The sequence below is a fragment of the Myotis brandtii genome, unplaced genomic scaffold (genome assembly GCF_000412655.1).
Source record: "Myotis brandtii unplaced genomic scaffold, ASM41265v1 scaffold205, whole genome shotgun sequence".
NCBI lineage: Eukaryota > Metazoa > Chordata > Mammalia > Chiroptera > Vespertilionidae > Myotis > Myotis brandtii.
Window position 1 is genome coordinate 100,119 of NW_005357638.1, and position 19,784 is coordinate 119,902.

The following is a 19,784-nucleotide window of genomic DNA, read 5'->3' on the forward strand; positions in this document are numbered from 1 at the left end:
TTTATAATGCTGTCTCTCTTGGTTCAACTACATTCTTCTGGCCTGAAGACATCTTTAGAGGGGTTTCCTGCCCCAGAAAGTGTCTAATCTGGAGACTTGGGGGGCAGAAGTTCAGTGTCCATAAAGCCTCAAGCTGTTCTCCATTGGCTAGTTACCCACTCACCCCACCTTGGTGTCCCTATAGCCGGTCCCCTAGAATGCAGTTGCATTTGCCCCCAGACTCCTTGAGGGTAGGATATGGATTGGGACACCATGTAGCCAGGATTTGGTGAATGATAGTGATGTGCTAGTCCTAGGGAAGCCCTCCTCCCCCAAATGGTTTGCTGGTAAGGGATGGAGAGTCTAGCATTTATGTACCTGGTCTGGAGTGAGGCTGGGATGGTGGGCAACAGCACCCCTGATTACTGACCCCTCCTTTCCCTCACCTTCTGTGACTTCAGGCTCCCTAAGTTTATGGCCTCTGAGAATGGCTCAACTAGGACGTCAGAAGGCGGCAAGTGGAGGAGAACAGGAGGGAGGCAAGTGGCAGGCGGAGCTGCACACAGGAGCACAGCAGTTCTACTTCCTGTGGGTGAGGGGCCTGATGCCTGCACCTAAGGGGAGATTGCACAAACCTTTCTGCACAGGCTGCCTGCCCACCTAGCCTATGTACCTACCTGCCTCTCCCTCTGGCCACTGCCTTCCACCTGGGGCTGGCATCCCTGCTAAGTCCTGCAGCCTGGACTGTGTCCTCCATCACCATGGGGCTGGAAAGGGGTTGGGCCGGAAACCAGAACCCGCCCTCACATCACTGGGCACTGCTCCTTCCTCATTTTGCTGCTGATTCTAGCCCCAAACAAAATAGACTGAGCTCTTTTACTCCCTCTGGCAGCTCATCTCTAGCTTGCGGGTGTCTTCTGAGGTGTTGCAGACAGCATCAGCCAAGTCGGGGAAGACTGGGTCAACACTGTCAGGACTGGGACAGTGTGCCTGGTTCCTGGATCTCGTTCAGCCCTGTCTGTGGGAGGAGAGAAATCTTTGTCGTGGAAGCCTGAGGATGATGCCCCAGCTTCAATTCAGAGATGCCTTTTGGGTGAGTGAAGACTGTCAGGGAGTTAAACAAGTAGAATGGGAAGATTGGCTGAAATTTCCCCAAGGTAGTTGATTGGGATGTGGTCAAGGGAAGAGAGAGATTTTCTCATAAAAATAGTGGTTGTATTTTGTATTTGTGAAGGTAACCTGGGCCACCGTCCCTTCTAAGTTGGAAGATAAAGGGGGTCCTCAGCCTGGGGTATGATTTCTTTGCAAGCTTCAAGACAGTGGGTGAGAGATATCCCCTGTACCCCAGGACTGGTTTCTCCTCCAAGTGACCCTCTCCCCAAAGCAGAATTTTTTGAGAAGAGAGTCCAATATGTGGGTGGGAATTTGAGGAGGCCAAATGAAGAAAAGAAGGGAATGGGTCACAGGTTTGGGGACCAAACAAATTGGGATATTGACTCTGCTATTTAAGGGCTAGATAAGTTATTTTACTTCTCTAAGCCTCATTTTCCCTACCTACGTAGTGGAGGTTAATATTAATAAATATACCAGTCTACTGGGAGGATTAAACATGGTAATCAAATGTAACAAAGTCTCTAGTACATTGCTGGCATTCAAATAGTAATTCTCTTCCCTCACCCAAACCCCCTTCCTTGCAGTCCTTAGGGACCCTTTGAAGAGGCAGGAGGGCTGGTCAATTCCTTGCTCACTTTCTTAAATTCAGTGCAGAGGTAAATCAAATCTTTTCTTCCATGAGAGAATGGCACCCGGCTGGTGGCTTGGCCCAGGCCACATAGCCTGCAAGCTGTTTGGGCCTCAAATGCCCTCTGATTTTTCTGGCTGTTTTTCAGCTTTCTCCTCTGCTCATGGACTTCGGGCTGTCCCCAGTGCTCAAGGGGGAAAGCTGAGACCTCTGTGGTTAGAGCTGAGGAATGTGATTGTCCCAAGAGCCCCCCTTTCAGCCCCATAGAGGACTCCATGGCCCGTTGCCTCAGTCAACAGCCTCCCCTCTCTGGGTCCTTTTCTGGGACCTGTGACCAGCATGTGAGTGACCTGTTTTGTGCCTACTCTGACCACACAGTGGATAGAGGGCTGCCTGGGTAGGGCACTCTGTGCCTCTCTGGACCTCTGTTTCCCCATCTCTACAAAGAAGGAGTGGGACCAACCCAGAGGAGTCAATGGAGACAGACCTGGCTTAGCTAATCCCACCACCAGGTTGGCAGCTGGGGATTACAAAAGGGGATGGATAGGTGGCTACAGTGAGGGAGGCAGGGAGTGGTGAGTCACCACATCATTGCTCTGACTTAGAGTATAAGGTTGGGGAAAAGGGTAAGGCCTGAAAATCCAGGTTGCTCTGTGGCCAGGATACCCTGATTGTTTTCCCTCCAGGACATCTATCCCATACCAGAGTGCCTGGGCCCACCTTCCCTAGGGCAGAGCTGGGGGAAAGGAGATCTGGGCAGTAAGAGATAGTGTATGAGGAAGCAGGGTGTGGCAGTAACAGCAGCAACAGAATCAGCAGCAAGAAAGCAGCTTCCTGAGCCGTATCCTGCCACACTCTGCACTTGCCGCACCTCTGAGCCACTGTGAGCTTCATGGCCTCCAGGTGCCTCCTGTCCTCTACTGCTGGCTCCCTGGGCCTGACTTTGGGTACAGCTTCCCTGGGGAAGGCCAGATCTGGGAGAGAAGTGATTTGTGGAAGCCTGTCATACTGACTGACACTGGCAAATGCCTCAAAAGTTCACTGTCATCCTCATTGTTCCCAGGGCTTTGAATTCTAGCACCACTCCCTGACCCTCAGACCATGAGGACATCTAACACTCACAGAAACATGTGTCAATTCACTCTTTTAAACAAATGAAGTAGTTTTTGTTTTCCACATTACTTGGGGGAAAATTAAGAGAGCTTAAGTAACTTGCCCAAGATCACAAAGCTTGGATTGAACCCAACAGGCTGGCTCCAGTGCCTGGGTTTTCACCCAGGGTGCTTCATTATTCTCTATCAACATGGCAGATCACTAAATTTTGGGGCCACTTTGGTGAAATGGACAAAAAAATTCTGTCCTTCCTACCTCTCAGAGAAGTAGGGAGATAAGACAAGGTTTATAGAAGTATTTTGGAGTTCCATTTATACATAAATCTGTAAAACACAAAAGGCATACTGATCTAACTGCCATGGGATGTTAGGGATAGAGCACAGCCTGCCCCCTCTACTATTTTCCCCCTACCCCAGCCCAAGGCAATACCATTAAACCCTGCAGCTTGGCAGCATACTAAAAATGACTAGTCTTTAATAGTGGTAGGAAGCCCTATAAAAATCATTTCCAACACCACAGTACTTTAATTATCTGGCAATCTCAACTTTCTAGAACACAGGTGTCACCAGCCCTGTTTCTGGCACTAGCTAATAGTAAGGAGAGAAACAAAAGTCATTTTTAAGGAGCTAAGAGCTTAAACTAAAGCCCATATACTTTACTTATACTAGATGGCCCATAGCTTTTAGGTAGGGCCTATAAACTCTGATTTTACCCATAATTTTTACAAGATCAGTCATGTGATTTTTTTTAACCGATATATGTAGCAATTAGTAGGGTTCTCCATGGAACCTGATATATATTGGTGATTGATAAATATTGGTGGACCTGAACTTTTAGAGATAGTTTCACAAATATCTGGTAGCCTGATATCAAGAGAGGAGACAAAAAAAAAAGTATGAAAAGCAAACAGAATGGCTCATAAGTGGTGGAAACATTCAGGATAGGAGTAGAAAATTTCTATCCCTCAGTGGGCCTGTATTTGTAAAGTTATCAGTGTTGTCACACAGTATTTATAGCCTTCTTTTATCTGTGGCAGAGCATTCAGATGCAGGCTGCTGTGGGAATGAGGTGAGAGTAGGGCTAGCCATGTAGGGAGGGAAGGGATAATTTGATTTATATTAAACACACACCAGGATAAAGAGCATCATGGCTTTGCACGAAGTTTGTGGCTGAGCCTCAGAGCAGGTTCTGTCAGTGAAACAAAGCTGAGGCTGAGAATACAAATGCCCAAGCTGAGAAGGCCTTAGATCTCCAATAACCTGCCTCAGCACCAAGTCAGAGGGGCATAGAAGCCTAGAGAAGACAGGATGCTTCCCCTCACCTCTCCCATACACACAGCTCTCCTCTCCAGTGGCTGTGCTCCCAGCAGACAACCAAACTGCATTGCAAGAAACATCTGTCTGCATCCTCAGCACAGGGCTAACAAGTGGGGTATATACTCAGTCAATGTTTGTAGAATAAATGAATGAACAGTGAATATCTACATGGTCCCACCTGCCTTCCTGAACCTATTTTCTCCTCCATTTCACTTTAGTTATATTTACAAATATTTGTTAAGCAGGGTTCTTGACTAGGTGGTTTAAACTATACTGCTCAGCCTCACCCCTACATCCAATCAGATGAATGAGACCATCTTGCCCTCAAGGAAGTCACCATCCAGTGCTGGAAACTCAGGTTCCCTGATAACTGGGCCAGGCCTTGTGTACCAAGTGGAGCAGGGCTCTGAGATATGTTTATCCCTCCCACTGTCTCACTCTCTCCCAGACCTATATATCTAACGGTCTTTGCAAAAAACGTCACTGGATATTGTTTTAAGAGAAAAGCTCTAGTCCGGGACCAGGTTTTATTGATATCTACATCCTACCACTTTTGGGGTTATTAAAAGGAAAAATAAGGACCTGAGGAGGCTAGGCCAGAGTTACTACAGTGACCTCTCACCACCACTGTGACCCACCTTTAGGCAGAAGCCACCACGGGGGACTGAGAATAGGCCTGAAATTTTCCTTCTGCTTTGTGGTCACACCTCCCCCCTTTTAAGCTGGTGTCCAGCTTCATCTGGAAAGCTCTGTGCCAAGCGTGGAGGGTCTGAGGACCCCAAGAGACAGAGGACAGAGGAAAGTACTACTCCCTGGGTTGGGGCATGAATTACAAGGGAAGCACATGGGACTGAGGCTGGGCCCACCCCTCCCCCATGTGTCCACTCAGCTGATGTAGCTTCTTCCCCTTCCCAGTTTTGAGATTCTGAGGTTCCTCATTTAGGAGACTACAGAGAAGGACCCCATTTTTGACCTGTTCTAAAGCTGCCTGTCCATTACTTCAGGACCTGCCAATAGTGGCCCCAGGACTTCATGGAAAATCAGGAGAGGTTGATGTTCCTTGGGTACCTGTTCTGTTCTGGACACTTAAAGCTATGAACATACCTTAAAAGCAAAAAATATAAGATCCTAAAAGGAAAGTGGAAAAATAGAAAAAATAAAACAGGAATAAAACAGCCTTAGTAGTTTCATCACACAGAGATAGCTGGTAATATTTTGCCGTGTTTCTCTAAGATTCTTAACATAGGTACAAGCTAATTTTCTTGCATTTTAAAATTTATTTTTAATCATAGAAAAATACACCTAACATAAAATTTACCATCTTAACCATTTTAAATGTACAGTCCAGATCCGTAATTACATTCACATTGTTATAAGACCTGCCCACTCACCCTTTCAACATAATTCCATTTTGAACATATGGTTGTGGATATGGTTTTCTTGTCTTCAAAACAACATTGCTAATGACTGTATAGTCCTACAGCTTGTGGATTTGGTGGACATGCTATGATTTATTTATTCAATCCTCTATTGTTGCACATTTAGGTTATTGCCAATTATTTATTATTCTAGACAGTGATGCAATGGGTAGATCTTTGTGTATCAAAGTTTGCATTTGAGGATTACTTCCTTGGGTAGATTCCCAGAAGAGGAGATATTCCTGAGTAAGAAAGTGGGGGTTCTCTAGCATTTGGCACTAGTAGACCCTTTGGAACCCCTCGTACCCCTCTGGCTGGATAGGAGCTGGAGGACCAAGCTGAGAGGGGCTCTGCTGAGAACGAAAGTCTACTCAGACACTGCACGAGGACTTGCAGTAGGGCAGGCCCTATGGCCTTGAAGGCTGAGGAGGCCAGTGGCTGAGGAGCAGGTCCTCCCGGAGCAATAGGGACTTAGAGGCGAGAGAGGGAGGCCTGGCTGTTCCACCTTTCCAACTGCCTTGTCAGTGTCTCCCTGGTCATGGCTGTTAGAAAGAAAGAGGACAGAAGTTCTCTCTGTACTACTTAGGAGAGTTCTTCAAGACATGGTGTTTTGTGTAAAAAGCACAGAGCCAAACTGTGTGTGTGTGTGTGGTATTCAACCTGCTGTGAAAACTGGGGGAAATAAGCATTTATATTAGCTTAGGCTTGTTTTAACAACGAGAATCTCTGGAATGACGCACAGAGAACTAATTAAAGTGATGACCTTTTGGGGAAGTGAAAAAAAAGAAATTGGTGGGGAACAGGGCTGGTGGCAGTGAGTGCTTTCACTTTTTTATACTGTTTAATTTTTAGACTATGTAAATGTATTACTTAGTTAAAATTTTAAATTAAAATAAAAATGAAAAGGGAGACATTTATTTCAAGTTCCATGAATATATTTTTATCCAAGTCCCAGCTACTTAAATCAACCCAGAGGAGTAATAACAGTACCTGTTTGCTGAGTACCTAATAAAAGCCAGGTACTGTGGCAGTCACTCCACATGTATCCAAACCCACCCTGCACCGAAGGGTTGTCAATGCCCTTCCATCTCCTACACAGAGCCATGGGCAGGTCAAAGGCTATTCTATGATCACATGTCTAGGGCAAAGCAAGGGCTCTCATGAAGGTCTGTCAGATGCCATCATGCTCTGCAACTGAATTCAAGGCAATTGGCTAGTTTGTTCTTGGTTCAATTATAGCTCCTGTAGGATAAAAGGATGACATTGGTTTCTATGGTCTTGGAAGCAGGGTGATTTTTTTTTTCATTTCTCCTCTAATTTAATGCAAGTGATCACAGATAACATATGTCATTAAAGGAAAAATATCTGAAAACAAAACTAAGAAAGTCCTGTTTGCAAGGCCGAGATGCTAATTTTAGGCAAAAATTGTGGTTCAATAGCATTCTTCTTTCACATACTCTGTGCACACTTTGTAGTATATGAACCCCTCCCCACCCCTCATCCTCCTCCCATCCCCCCACCCCCTGCCAGAGGACCTGAGAACTTGGCTCATCTGTTCTCATTCCACAGGACGTGGCCAACTGTCTGATGGTAATAGTAGATTGCAGAGGTGTGTGGTTGTGCTTGCTCCGCTTTTGCAATGCCTGCAGACAGTCACCTATAGGATTTACTGGCTGTAGTGTCCTGGGTCAAGATTGTAGCCCATACCTTTGATTTTATCTTTGGTGGAAAACAAGATCTGCTTCTCTATGACCCTCTTTGCACTGTAATTTCCAGAAACCTGGGGGCTTTTTCTTGCTGCTCCTAATACCTATCCACAACTGAGGTAGCCCCTGAAAAGGAAAGGAAGGGCCTTGCTTGGGCTTTCAAAGAGTGGGTGAGGATTTGGGAAATGGCAGGAGGACAAGTGACACTCCAGGTGGAAGGATGACATGGGCAAAGGTGTGGAGGGGGAGTGGGCACAGTGGGTTTGGGAGACAGCTTTCTGGCCTAGAGGATCGTTCAGAGTAGGAAGGGAAGATCCCAGCTGGATTGTGAAAAGTCCTGACAAGACTTAGATGGTGACAGAGATACTGTTTTCTGCCTTTTTGCAACCTCTCCTGTGGTGGATGTTTCCTCTCGTGCAAAGGGGGCTGAAGGCTACAAGTTGTGGGCAGGATACCCTCCCTCCTCACCCAGAGCCTAACTAACACTATGAACTGCACAATGAAAGGAACTTGGTGTGGAAGCTAAAACCGCTTTTGGCTTCCAGCAAGAGACAGTGGTGCCCTGTGCCTTGTGGGCTGCTCATACCAGGGCTCCCCACTGTGATAGCTCCAGAAGGTCCCTTCCTTACAGGCTCAGTAATTCCCCTTCTTGAGGCTCAGAAGGGAACAAGCTTCTTTGAAGCCTCACCTGGCCCTCACCCTCACTTGCTGGGGGCCTTGGAGAATCATTTCCCCTGTCTGAATTTCAGTTTCCATATCTGTAGGATGTCAGAGTGATGTTCACCTAAGAAGATGGGGAGGCTCAGGGCAGTGCTAAAGGGACTACCTTCTGCTGCCCTTCATAGAACAGGTCCCAAGGGACCCAGACTTATAATTGGTTATGAACTATAGCAGGGGTCCTCAAACTACGGCCCGCGGGCCACATGCGGCCTGCCGAAAACATTTATCCGGCCCGCCGGGTGTTTTTGCCACCACTGTGTGAATAGGAATTTGTTCATAGTGTTTTTTTTAAACTATAGTCCGGCCCTCCAATGGTCTGAGGGACAGTGAACTGGCCCCCTGTTTAAAAAGTTTGAGGACCCCTGCACTATAGGGTGAGCCTCATATGTGGATTCTCCTATTCTCAGAATTCCTTTCCAACTCTGTTCACCATTGCATATTAAATTTCACCATTAGAGACCCTTCCCATGGCTTCAAGTGACAAGATGCATTTAATTCCAACAATAGCCCTGTGAGTTTGGTATTATTTCTATTTTACAGAGAGAAAACCAAGGGGATGTGTGCCTGGGGATGCCACCCAGATGGATTTTGGGGCTAATGGGCCAGGCCTGGCTGCTATCTTCTCAGGCCTGGATCAGAGAGCCCTTTGGGGTTAGTGGGAGGGTGTTGTGGTTTACTGAGACTTAGAACCCTGAGCAATTGATGACCATACAGGCAGATGAGTGACAGCCACTTCTGCTGATGTTGACAGGCCACCTACTATTGGGTAACAGGAAGTGCTAGCTGGAGCTCAAGTAGCAGTCAGGGTGGGGATGGAGTGGCCAGTTGATACTCAGGGCTTCCTAGCTATGGAAATGAAAAAACAGAAGCTGAGCCATACAGGAGATGAGAAGAGGAAGTGATGAACTGAGGCAGGAGAGTGCTTCAAGGAACAACAAAGAGGCCTGTGTGACTGGGGTAGAGAGATGAGGTGAAGAGTAATTGGAGATCAGGTCAGAAATGTAACAGGGAGCCAGATCTTGTAGGACTGTAGTTCTTAAAAAATCCCAATGTCCAGGCCACACTCCAAGCCAATTACCTCTGAATTTGGAGATGGGGACTGAGTATCAATATTTTTCAAAGTTCTCCAGTGTTTCCAAAGTGAGACAGAGTTGAGAATCATTGGTGTAGATAACAGTGGTGATCCTGGATGCACTGCCATTGCTAAGGAACAGACATCTGGCTTTTACCATTTACATGACTTCATTTTACTCCCTTGTGAATGAGTAGAGGGTAGAGGTTAGTTTTGTTTTTTTAACCTTATAATCTTATACAATTACTTTTTTATTTTAGTAAACTAGAGGCCCAGTGCATGACATTCACGCACTGGAGGTGGGGGTCCTCAGCCTGGTCTGCACCCTCTCACAATCCGGGATCCCTCTGACAATCCGGAACTGCTGGCTCCTAACCACTCACCTGCCTGCCTGCCTGATCATCCCTAACCACTCTGCTTGTCTGCCTGATTGCTCCTAACCACTCACCTGCCTGACTAATCACCCCTAACCATTCGGCTGCCTTCCTGATCGCCCCTAACCACTCTGCCTGCCTGCCTGATGCCCCTAACTACTCACCTGCCTGACTGCCTGAACGCTCCTAACTGCTTGCCTGCCTGCCTCATCGCCCCTAACCACTCTGCCTGCCTGTCTGATCACCCCAACCACCTCTGCCTCCTGCCTGATAGCCCCTAACCACCTCTGCCTGTCTGCCTGATGCCCCTAACAACTCTGCCTGCCTGATGCCCCTAAATGCTCGCCTGCCTGTCTGATATCCCCTAACTGCTCACCTGCCTGCTGCTTGATTGCCCATAACCATCTTTGCCTCCATCCCTGCTGCTGCAGCTTCATCTGGAAGGACATCTGGAATGATGTCCAGAAGGTCATTTGGCTATCCAGTCTAATTAGCATATTATGCTTTTATTATTATAGATATACATAACATAAAATTTACCATTTTAACCACTGTAAGTGTGCAATTCAGTAGCATAAAGTACATTCACAATGTTATACAAGCATCACCACTATCTATTTCTGGACCATTTCATCATCCCAAACAGAAACTCTGTACCCATCTATACATAAAAAAAGCTAATAAGCCAAGTGTCCCTGTGGGAGCTTGACCGAGAGACCGGGGGTTTGATCGCTCTCTATGACATGCGCTGACCACCAGGGGGTGGCACAGGATGAAGGGAGGCCCCGGCCAGCAGCTGGAAGGCCCCGATCGGCCCTGATCACTGGCCAGGCCTAGGGACCCTACCCGTGCATAAATTTCATGCACTGGGCCTCTAGTTAAACAACAATTCTCCATCTCCATTCCCTTTTCTCCTACTTCTTTCTACTTTCTTTCTCTATGAATTTGCCTAAGTAGGAACCTCATATAATAATTGTCCTTTTGAATCTGGTTTACTTCACCTAGCATAATGTCTTTCAGGTTCATTCATATTTTAGCATGTGTCAGAATTTCATTCCTTTTTATGACTGAACACTCTTCACTCACTTTGCTGAGCCTCAGTTGTTCATCTGTAACATGGAACAATAACAGCACAGTGGACTTCTCTGTGAATTAGAGGTGATAAGATATCAAGAACACTGGCCTCTCCCTGTACACATCCTACCCAGTTCCCTTCCCTGAACCTGGCCCTGGCTCCTATTAAGCTCCTAGGAAATCCCCACACCTTTTTCTGCCTGACTCAGGACTCTCCTTCAGCTGGCCTCAAGCCACATCTCCAGACACCTGTCCAACCCCCTCAGATCTCTCATTGCTGCCTTTCTCTCAGACTTACAGTTTTGAGCATCACACTTCCAGGCTCTTAAACCTGAGGGGCTCATTTTCTCTGCCTGGACTTGTGCTCACCCCCAACCCCAACCCCTCCTTGTTCTATGTTTTCAATACATTTTGGTTTCATAAAGCAGAAGGAAGAAGTAGGATATTGAGCTGGGCCTTTAAGATTTGAGATGGTGGAGGGGAAGTGGGCAGTCATCACAGACTGGGGAGAGGGGACTGTGATAGTGGAGACTTTTCCTTCCTGATAATGGAGGAGGCTTATTTAAAAGAACAAAGCTTTTAAGCCAGACAGACTTTGGTCTAAAGTCTGGCACACCCATAAAATTGCTGTTTGGTCCTGGAAAAATTATAAAACTTCTCTCATCCTCAGTGTCCTCAAAAAATAGCACCCTTCAGTCACTCTTACCGAGATAAGAGACACCAGATGCACACAGTAGGTCCTCTTTTGGTGCTTGTGTTGCCCACCCCAACCTCATCTAGGTATGTGGGATTCCTGGGAGGCCCTGAAAGTTCACAGAGTCTCACAGGGTCTCCAGAAGGTTGCAAGGTACTGTCAGACACAGGCCTGCAGGCTTCCCAGCATGTTGGGACCAAGCAAGGACCTAAGGCAAGGGGACCCAGATGTGTTAGGGAACTAGCCAGCTGGGCTGCTCAGTTACTCTGGTGAGGAGCCTTGGGAGGCCCTGCATCTGTCAGACTGGGGGGAGGGAAGGTGGTCAATGGAAATACATTTCTAATCTCAAGCTCCTGTCAGCCCAGCTAAAACCAGAATAGCTCATCTAACCACATCACATTTGGTTCTTAAAAAATAAATGTCTGTCTATGCCTTCTCAATTCTCTCCCTGTGACACCTATCCTGAACTATCTTAGAAAAGCTGCAAATCATCTCACAATTATCTGTTTATTCATGGTTCCTTCCAATCCTTGGGTCAGAACACATCTAGACCGAAAACACCTAGTACAAGGACAGGTCTTCTCTGTGGAACCTCCAACTGCTCACAGACCACTAGTGAAGAGGTGCTTGTCACCTATTGAGGCAGCTTGCCCTGTATTCCATAACTGGGGTCACTTAAGCTCTTGGAAAACCCTTCCTTGTATTGAACTGGAGTTGGCCTCCCTGTCTATCCCCCTGAGTCTTGCCTAGGGCTCTAAGGACATCATCCACAGATCTCTCCCTAGAAAAGCTCTAACACATGCTGAGCAGTGGGGAAGAGAGATCTAATAATGGCTTTGGAAAGTAGAAGAAAGGAAAATTGTTTCCTGCTTTCACCCTACCATTCTTGTATAAAACCTTTCTAATGTCTGACATGCTCTTGAATTTATAAGCTCTTCGTTTTTTAAAAAAATTTTTTTTAAAAGAACACAACCTCTGTTTCTAATGGCCCCACAAAGATCTACAGGTGACATTATTCCTCAAGGATTCCTCAAGGGCCTTGGTTTGGGATCCTCTCCTCATCCAACACTCCTCCTGGGATACTCTGGGTAAGGAACCAGCTTGCCTACTCTACTGAAGTCTTAGGTCATCCATCCATCCATCCATCCATCCATCCATCCAGGGCAGTGTTTGGTCCTTCGGCTTCCTCAATTTGCTGAATAAAAATGGTGAAGGCGAGACCCACTGTGGGGTAATAGGTGAGGGGCAGGGGAAAGAGCCTGGTTGCTATTCATTGACTTGCTCTCTCAGAGCCTCAGTTTCCATATTTCTGTAACTATTATAAGAAGTAGAGGGAATGAGTCTGTCTGGTTTATTTAAAGGTGCTGGGTAATGAGCCTTTGAATCTGCAAGCAAATGGTCTGGTTTCCTCCATGGGGCACCTCAGAAGCCAACAGTCATGAAGCCACATTGTCTCAAGAGTCTCCCTGAGGCATGTGTTAGAGATTTTCTAGTTCTTTTCAGATATAACTTACTCCAGTTCAACAAACTAAGATGAGAATTTCACTCTCATTCAGTTTAAAGCTTCCCAGGCTTCATCTGTGTGTTTGAAGCCTATGATGGGAAAAGAGAATAGGGTCCATTTCTTCACTTGCTATGTTCTACACATACCCACTTGCTGGAATACTTGCTGCATGCTGGAGGCTAATTCCAGCACCCACTTCCAGCTGCTCCTGACATCTCTATGAACAGGATTCTAAAAGGGTGAAAGATTTGTTTTCCTGGTGCTGTTGTAACTGGTGAAAGTGTAGTAGGTGGTAGGTGTCCACAGATCAGCTCTTCCTCTTCTGGATACCTTAGTAGGTTCTTTGCCAACCCGCCCCTCTGGAGTAGTACCCTCGGCAGTATCTGCCCGTTTTCTGCTGCTGTCTGCCTAATTAGACCCCTCATAATCATATCCAACAGTTCACTCCACACAGTTTCTTTTGGTGCCTCCTCTCGCCCTGCCAGGCAGTTCTCAAGGGTAGAGTTACAGGATGCTCTTCTGAGTTACCTTCTGTGGCCCCCACTTAGTTCCAAAGTAAAATATCAGTGCCAATCCCTGGACAGGCCAGCCACCCAGCCTCACTCTTCCCTCAGCCTCCAGGCAGCTCCAGCCCATCTCCTGACTTCAGATTTCTCTAAGTAAGACACTGCCACTGGTTGCCATGGCTTCCAAAAGCCAGCATACACATATGAAACTCCCTACTAGAAGGTCAATTGAAGGTCACTTCTTCCCCTTATAGCCATTTCATAGTCAGAAAGGCCCAGAGAGGGCAAGGGACTTTACCAACGCTACCCATCTTAGTCCTGGCAGATGGGAACCAAATTTCAGGCTTCTCCCTCCAAGGTTAGAGGTTTAGCTGTTCTCTGATGTACTTTATGTTCTGAAATTCCATGTAAAGGAGCACTTGAAAAAGAGTATGCAGCCTTTTAAATGGATCCTCTGGTAGGGGAGAGTGTGTGGGCTGTGGTGGGTAGACGGTGCTGGCCACACTGGGGGAAGGCTCTGTCTGGTGGGGGTGGTGCAACAGGCAGAGATGGGGCAGGGCATGGGGACCTACCATTTGCAGAACAGTCACTGAGCTTGGGGCTTTGAAGAGAGGTAAAGGAATGGGAGGTTAAGAGCCAAGATCTTGGTCTGGGAGAGCTGGGTTCAAATCTCAGCTGTGCCCTGCAGGTTAGGTAACCTCTCTGGGTTCCCTAGTCCTCAGCTATTACATGGGGGTAATCATCTTAGCCCAGTATCTGCCTCAGAGAAAGTTCTGATCACTATTCTCACCTGATTTCATTGGCTTCTCAGATTAACCCTAGGTGGTAGGAATTATTAGGACCATTTTTCCAGGATTGGGGGTCGGAGTAGAGAGTAGAAGTTGAGAACAACCAGGGTCACCAGATGGGATGTGAATCCATATCTAGTCTGCTGAACTCTGTCCAGTCTGTAAGAAAAAGCCTGGGCACCCTCCCTGACTTGGCAGCCAGTCTGTCCTAATGGGTTTGTGCTCTAGAGGGGTGACTGTCAGGGTCAGGAGAGAGATTGGCCTCTGACACCACTTCCTCAATGAGGAAACTAGATTCCAAGAAGGGAAGTAACTTCCTCAGAGCCCAGGTCTCTGGAGCTTCCAAGAGTGATATGGGCAGGAAAAGAAGGAAGTGATGGGGGGGTACAGAAAATGTTTCTCTACCCAATAGGAGCATGGCAGGGTCATGGCCACCTCACAGGCCTAGACAATGGTTCACACCCAGATCCACCTAGAGTGGGAAGCAAGTGGGCTGTCCCTGAGCAGAACAGGATAATACTTAGGCCTTCCCTACACTGTCTTAAGGTTAAGGCAGGAATATGCTTCCTCCTTCCCAGAGCTTTCCTGAGTTCCTCCTCCGGAAGCCTCAAGAGATAGCCTGCAGCCCTGATCTGGTCCCTCCATGGGGAATGTGGGGCCCAGAGTGGCCACCCACAGAGCATAGATGGCAGTCCTGTATTCACATCTGGCTTGAGCAAGCCTCTCAAAGGAGGGAACTGCATCTGTTGGCCACCTGGCATCCTATCTCAAGATGGGTTACCCTAGATGCCACATTATGGGGCTTCTGGCTACTTGCTGGTTGTCAGTGCTTTGTCTGCAGAGCCAGCACAGCCCTTCTGCAAGACAGCATTCCTCAACTGAATAACCTGAAGTACAGCTTTGATTTGAAGAGGAATTTGAATGATCATTTTCAAAAATAATTTTAAATCAGTTTTTCTGATGTTTCAAATTTTTAAAAAACAGTTCATGGGATTGAATGACTGGTGTAGGCATGCGGCTTTGGGAATAGGCCAACCTAAGTTCGTATCCCAGATTTTGACCTTTATCAGGTGAGTGACCTTGGGTAGTCACCTCCCCTCTTTGGGCCTCCTCGTCACCATCCTTACCTCCTTGGGTGTGTGTTTTCAATTAGATAATGGCTGTGATGTTTTTGGTAAAGTGTGTGGCAGGTGGACTCCACAAATAGAAATTTCACAAAGGGCAAAGCCATGGGCAGGTTTCAGGTGACAGAGGCAGTGGGTGGAAAGAAAGAAGTGAGAGACCTTCCTTCTGGTTGCATTGGCATTCTGTAAATGTCAGCCTGAGCCCATAAATGAGGAGGACCAGTAAGGAGCTCTTGATATTTAGAGGGTGAAGTTGGTAGGGTACAGGAAGAGAAAGTCAGGGTGGACTATGGATGGAGTGATCTGGTGCTGGGTCTTGTACTGTGGACCTGGAGAACCAACTGATTAACTGATTGAATGATTGGTACATTTGTTTCCTCAACAGCATACTTCCCAGCTCTGGAAAATGAATCAGAACCCACCCCCTTGAGGAGGTAGCTGAGGGTGCAGTCTCAGGGAGGCTGCAGCTCCTGGGGAGTCAGGCACTTTCTTATAATAGGCTAGTCATTTGTGATGGTAGTATCACCTGCTAGTGCCTCTGGCTCCGAGCAGACGATGAACAAGATTCTTGAGCTTGTGGCACTTTGGGGACATGAGCTCCTGGGGACTCGGCCTGCAAGGCCCCTCACTGCCTTCTGCTTCCTCCAGAACAGCCAATGTAGGTTTGGTTTTGCTTCTCTTTCTACTCTGAGAATAAGGACAGGGATTCCTATGGAGAGTCAAGTTGAGCATGGACTGGCAAGAAAGAGGAGAGTGTCTTATTGCAGGGCTAGAATCCTGTCAGAGTTCACTGTTCAACTCCTTGCCATCACTCCCAGACACATCGTGGAGTAATAATAGGTCCCTTGTCCTACTTCTGTCTGTGTGATCTCAGCTAGGCCCTTCACTTCTTTGGACCTCAGTTTCCCCAAGGATTGGGGAGAGGGCACTGGACAAGATGCCTCCCTTATGGTGATCTGTGGAGTTCAGACCTGAATGCTGATGTCCAGCTTAGAGTTACCTCCTCATGGGGAGAGGGCAGAAGGCCTCCAGATTCATTTTCCTTCTGCCCTGTAGGTCCAGAGGGAGGGAAGAGACTGAGACTGAGGGGCAAGAAGCCATAGACTCCTTGCTAGTTAGTGGGCAAATTGCTGTCCATGAAAGCCACAGAAATGGAAGTCTGGCCCAGCTTAGCCCAGAAACATCAGCCTGGACACTGAAGCTGCCCCAGGCCCCAGATTAGGACTGCAGAGGGTTTGGGGTACAACTTCTTTCTTCTGGTGCCCTGAGTGGCCAATTAAGGTCCAGACACCCTGCTTGTCACCCTGTGGGCAGTGGAGCCTAGGCCTAAGGAATTTCTAGGAATGCGGAAGAAAGAATAAGCTTGGGGTCCTAATTACTACAGGCCTAAAGATACCACTATTCTGAGTTTGTTGAGTGTGGACTGGGTTTGACACAGGGCCAGTTAGTATAACTAGGGCTACCTCTACCCTTTCCTACTACATCTGACCTTCCTCAGGAGTACCACCAGCTTTGACTTTAAGACAGTAGACTTCCACCTCCAAGAGTGTGTGGAAGCTTCCTTGATTCTCTGAGCTCTGAGAGATGGGGATATGGTGTGTGAGATCAGAGAAATGGAGCTCTTTTTCCCAGTTTCTGAGGCTATCTTGGGGTCTTTGAAGAAAGAAAAGAAGACACTAGGTGCTGAATCTTGACCTGATTTCCAATTACCTGGCTGAGTGCCCTCAAGGGTTTTGGACCCTTCCTCAAGAATGGATGTATGGACAAGAAACCAAGGTAAATGCTGGTACTCACTGCCTCCCCAAACTACATCAAAATTATAAATAAATACAGAACAACTTTCATTCATAACCACCTCAAATCCGGCTGAATAGAAGCCCTACAGCTATAGAATTAAAGAAGGAACCACACCGAGTCTGGTAGGAGGGGTGGAGGCATGGAACAGGCTGGTCCGACACCCACACGTGGTGTGTTTTTAATTGGGAGGGATATCTTAGCCACAGAGGCCCCCCATGAGGAGCAAGGGGTCCCAGCCCCACACCAGATCCCCAGCCCAGGGGTCCAGTGTTGGGAAGAGAAGTCCCCATAATTTCAGGCTGTAAAAACCAGCAGGGATTGTGGCTGAGTGACACAGAGGCTGCTGGACTCTCAGGCAATTCCTCTTAAAGGGCTAGTGCAAAGACTTACTCAAACTCTAAGCGCCAGCACTAGGGTAGCAGTTTGAAAGGATCCAGGGTCATACAAGGAGAAACTAACTTGTGTGGCATGCGGGCAAGAACTCGGGGGGCAGCTTTCTCCCAGACAAAAGTGTTGGCACCTCCCCGCAACAGAGCTGACTGGCAGGCACCATATCTGAGTCTCCATCAATCTGGTCCACACTGTTCAACCCACCTTGATGATTCCCTGAGATCCCACCCCACCCAATTTTCAGCCCCACCCAAGCTGTTTATAGTGGCTTTTCCATACAAATGGCCTATTCTGGCTCAGGCTTCAGACTTTTCTAAAATCTCTCAAACAAGCATCAGCTGGACTCAGTGTGCCTCAGACCTCTCAATAAGTGGCCCCAGGCCCAGCACTAGCAACAGCTTGCTAAGGTGCACAGCTTGGCCTCTCTGGGATCCTCCAAGCCCAACACAAGTAGCAGCCATCTGCAGGTTGGCTCCAGGCAGGGCACAGGCAGTGGCTGACTTTGCACTTCCTGGAAGGCCCCAGAGCCAGGGCACCCAGTGGACAGCTTCAGACCACGTCAGATTACAACTCTACCACATCTATGAGTGACACACTCAAAGGATGGACTTGGTAAGCGCCAACACCCCACTGAAGCCAGTCCTGCTCCATAGGGATATCTCTTGCACTGTAGCTCTCCCACTGTATACATGCTGGTCCTCACAGCCAGTTGGCCTGGGGGTCAATTCCTCCCCATGATGCCAACAGCAATCAAGGCTCAACTACAACAGGACAATGCACACAGCCTACAAAGGGCACACCTAGAGTGCCCAGCTCAGGTGGGACTGGGAAGGCTGAGCCACTGGGCCCTATAGGACACCTACTACACAAGCTCATAGTACCAATTCCAGGAGACATGGCAGCTCTACCTAATACATAGAAACAAACACAGGGAAGCAGCCAAAATGCAGAGACAAAGAAACATGTCACAAATGAAAGAACAAAAGAAATCTCCAAAAAGACCTAAATGAAATGGAGGCAAGCAAATTACTAGATACAGAGCTCAAAACAATGATTATAAGGTTGCTCAAGGAAATTAATGAGAGCATCAAGGGACTAAGTGAGAATGTCAAGGAACTTAGTGAGAATTTCAAGGAAATAGTGAGAACATCAAAGACATGAAAAAGGACCAGTCAGCAATGAAGGCTACACTAACTGAAATGAAGAATAATTTACAGGATATCAAAAGTAGAGTAGAGGATGCCCAGAATCAAATCAGTGACTTGAAATATGAGGAAGCAAAAAACGCCCAATCAGAAGAGCAAAAAGAAAAAGAATCCAAGAACATAAAAATAGTGTAAGGAGCCTCTGGGACAACTTCAAGCATACCAACATTTGCATCATGGGGGTGCCAGAAGGAGAAGTGAGGGAGGGAGAAATTGAAAACCTATTTGAAGAAATAATGATAAAAAACTTCTCCTATATAGTGAAAGAAAGACATACAGGTCCAGGAAGCACAGAGAGTCCCAAAGAAGATGAACCCAAAGAAGCTCACATTAAGACACATCATAATTAAAATGCCAAAGACAAAGAGAGAATCTTAAAAGCAGCAAGAGAAAAGCAGTTAGTTACCTACAAGGGAGCGCCCATACAACTGTCAGCTGATTTCTCAACAGAAACTGCAGGCCAGAAGGGATTGACAAGAAATATTTAAAGTGATAAAAGTAAGGACCTACAACCAAGATTACTCTACCCAGCAAACCTATCATTTAGAATTGAAAGTCAAATAAAGAACTTCACAGACAACAGAAAACTAAATGAGTTCATCACCACTAAACCAGTATTACATGAAATGTTGAAGGGTCTTCAAGAAGAAGGAGGAGCCCTGACTGGTTTGGCTCAGTGGATAGAGCCTTGGCCTATGGACTCAAGGGTCCTGAGTTCGATTCTGGTCAAGGGCATGTACCTTGGTTGCAGGCACATACCCAGTGGGGAGTGTGCAGGAGGCAGCTGATCAATGTTTCTCTCTCATTGATGCTTCTAACTTTCTATCCCTCTCCCTTCCCTCTCTCTGTAAAAAATCAATTAAAAATATATTTTAAAAAAAGAAGGAGGAGGAGAAAGATAAAAATATGAATAATAAAATGGCAATAAATACATATCTATCAACACTTAACTAAGGAAGTAAGAGACCTATACGTGGAAAACTACAGGACATTGAAAAAAAAGATATAGATGGAAGAACATACCGTGTTCATGGATTGGTAGAATCAACATCATCAAAATGTCCATACTACCCAAAGCAATCTATAGATTCAATGCACTCCCCATTAAAATACCAATGGCATATTTCACAGACCTAGAACGAACTTTCCAAAAATTCATCTGAAATAAAAATAGGCCCCGAATAGCTGCAGCAATCCTGAGAAAGAAGAACAAAGTAGGAGGGATCTCAATACCAGATATCAAGCTGTATTAAAAAGCCACTG

The 19,784-nt window shown here is 46.8% G+C and overlaps 1 protein-coding gene across 4 annotated transcripts in view; it reads left to right on the forward strand.

The window, feature by feature from the left end:
* The first annotated feature begins 834 nt into the window (after positions 1 to 834).
* The window catches only part of PSTPIP1 (proline-serine-threonine phosphatase interacting protein 1), a 45,335-nt gene continuing 26,385 nt past the window's right edge, over positions 835 to 19,784 (forward strand). For 3 of the 4 annotated variants that reach the window (XM_005865309.2, XM_014538909.1, XM_014538911.1), the window contains exon 1: positions 835 to 1,072. In XM_005865309.2, coding sequence (XP_005865371.1) covers positions 1,037 to 1,072 — 36 coding nt within the window. In that variant the 5' untranslated portion in view covers positions 835 to 1,036. Of the gene's footprint in view, positions 1,073 to 14,583; positions 14,778 to 19,784 lie in introns of all 4 variants that reach the window. The other variant, XM_014538910.1, reaches the window with a different exon arrangement.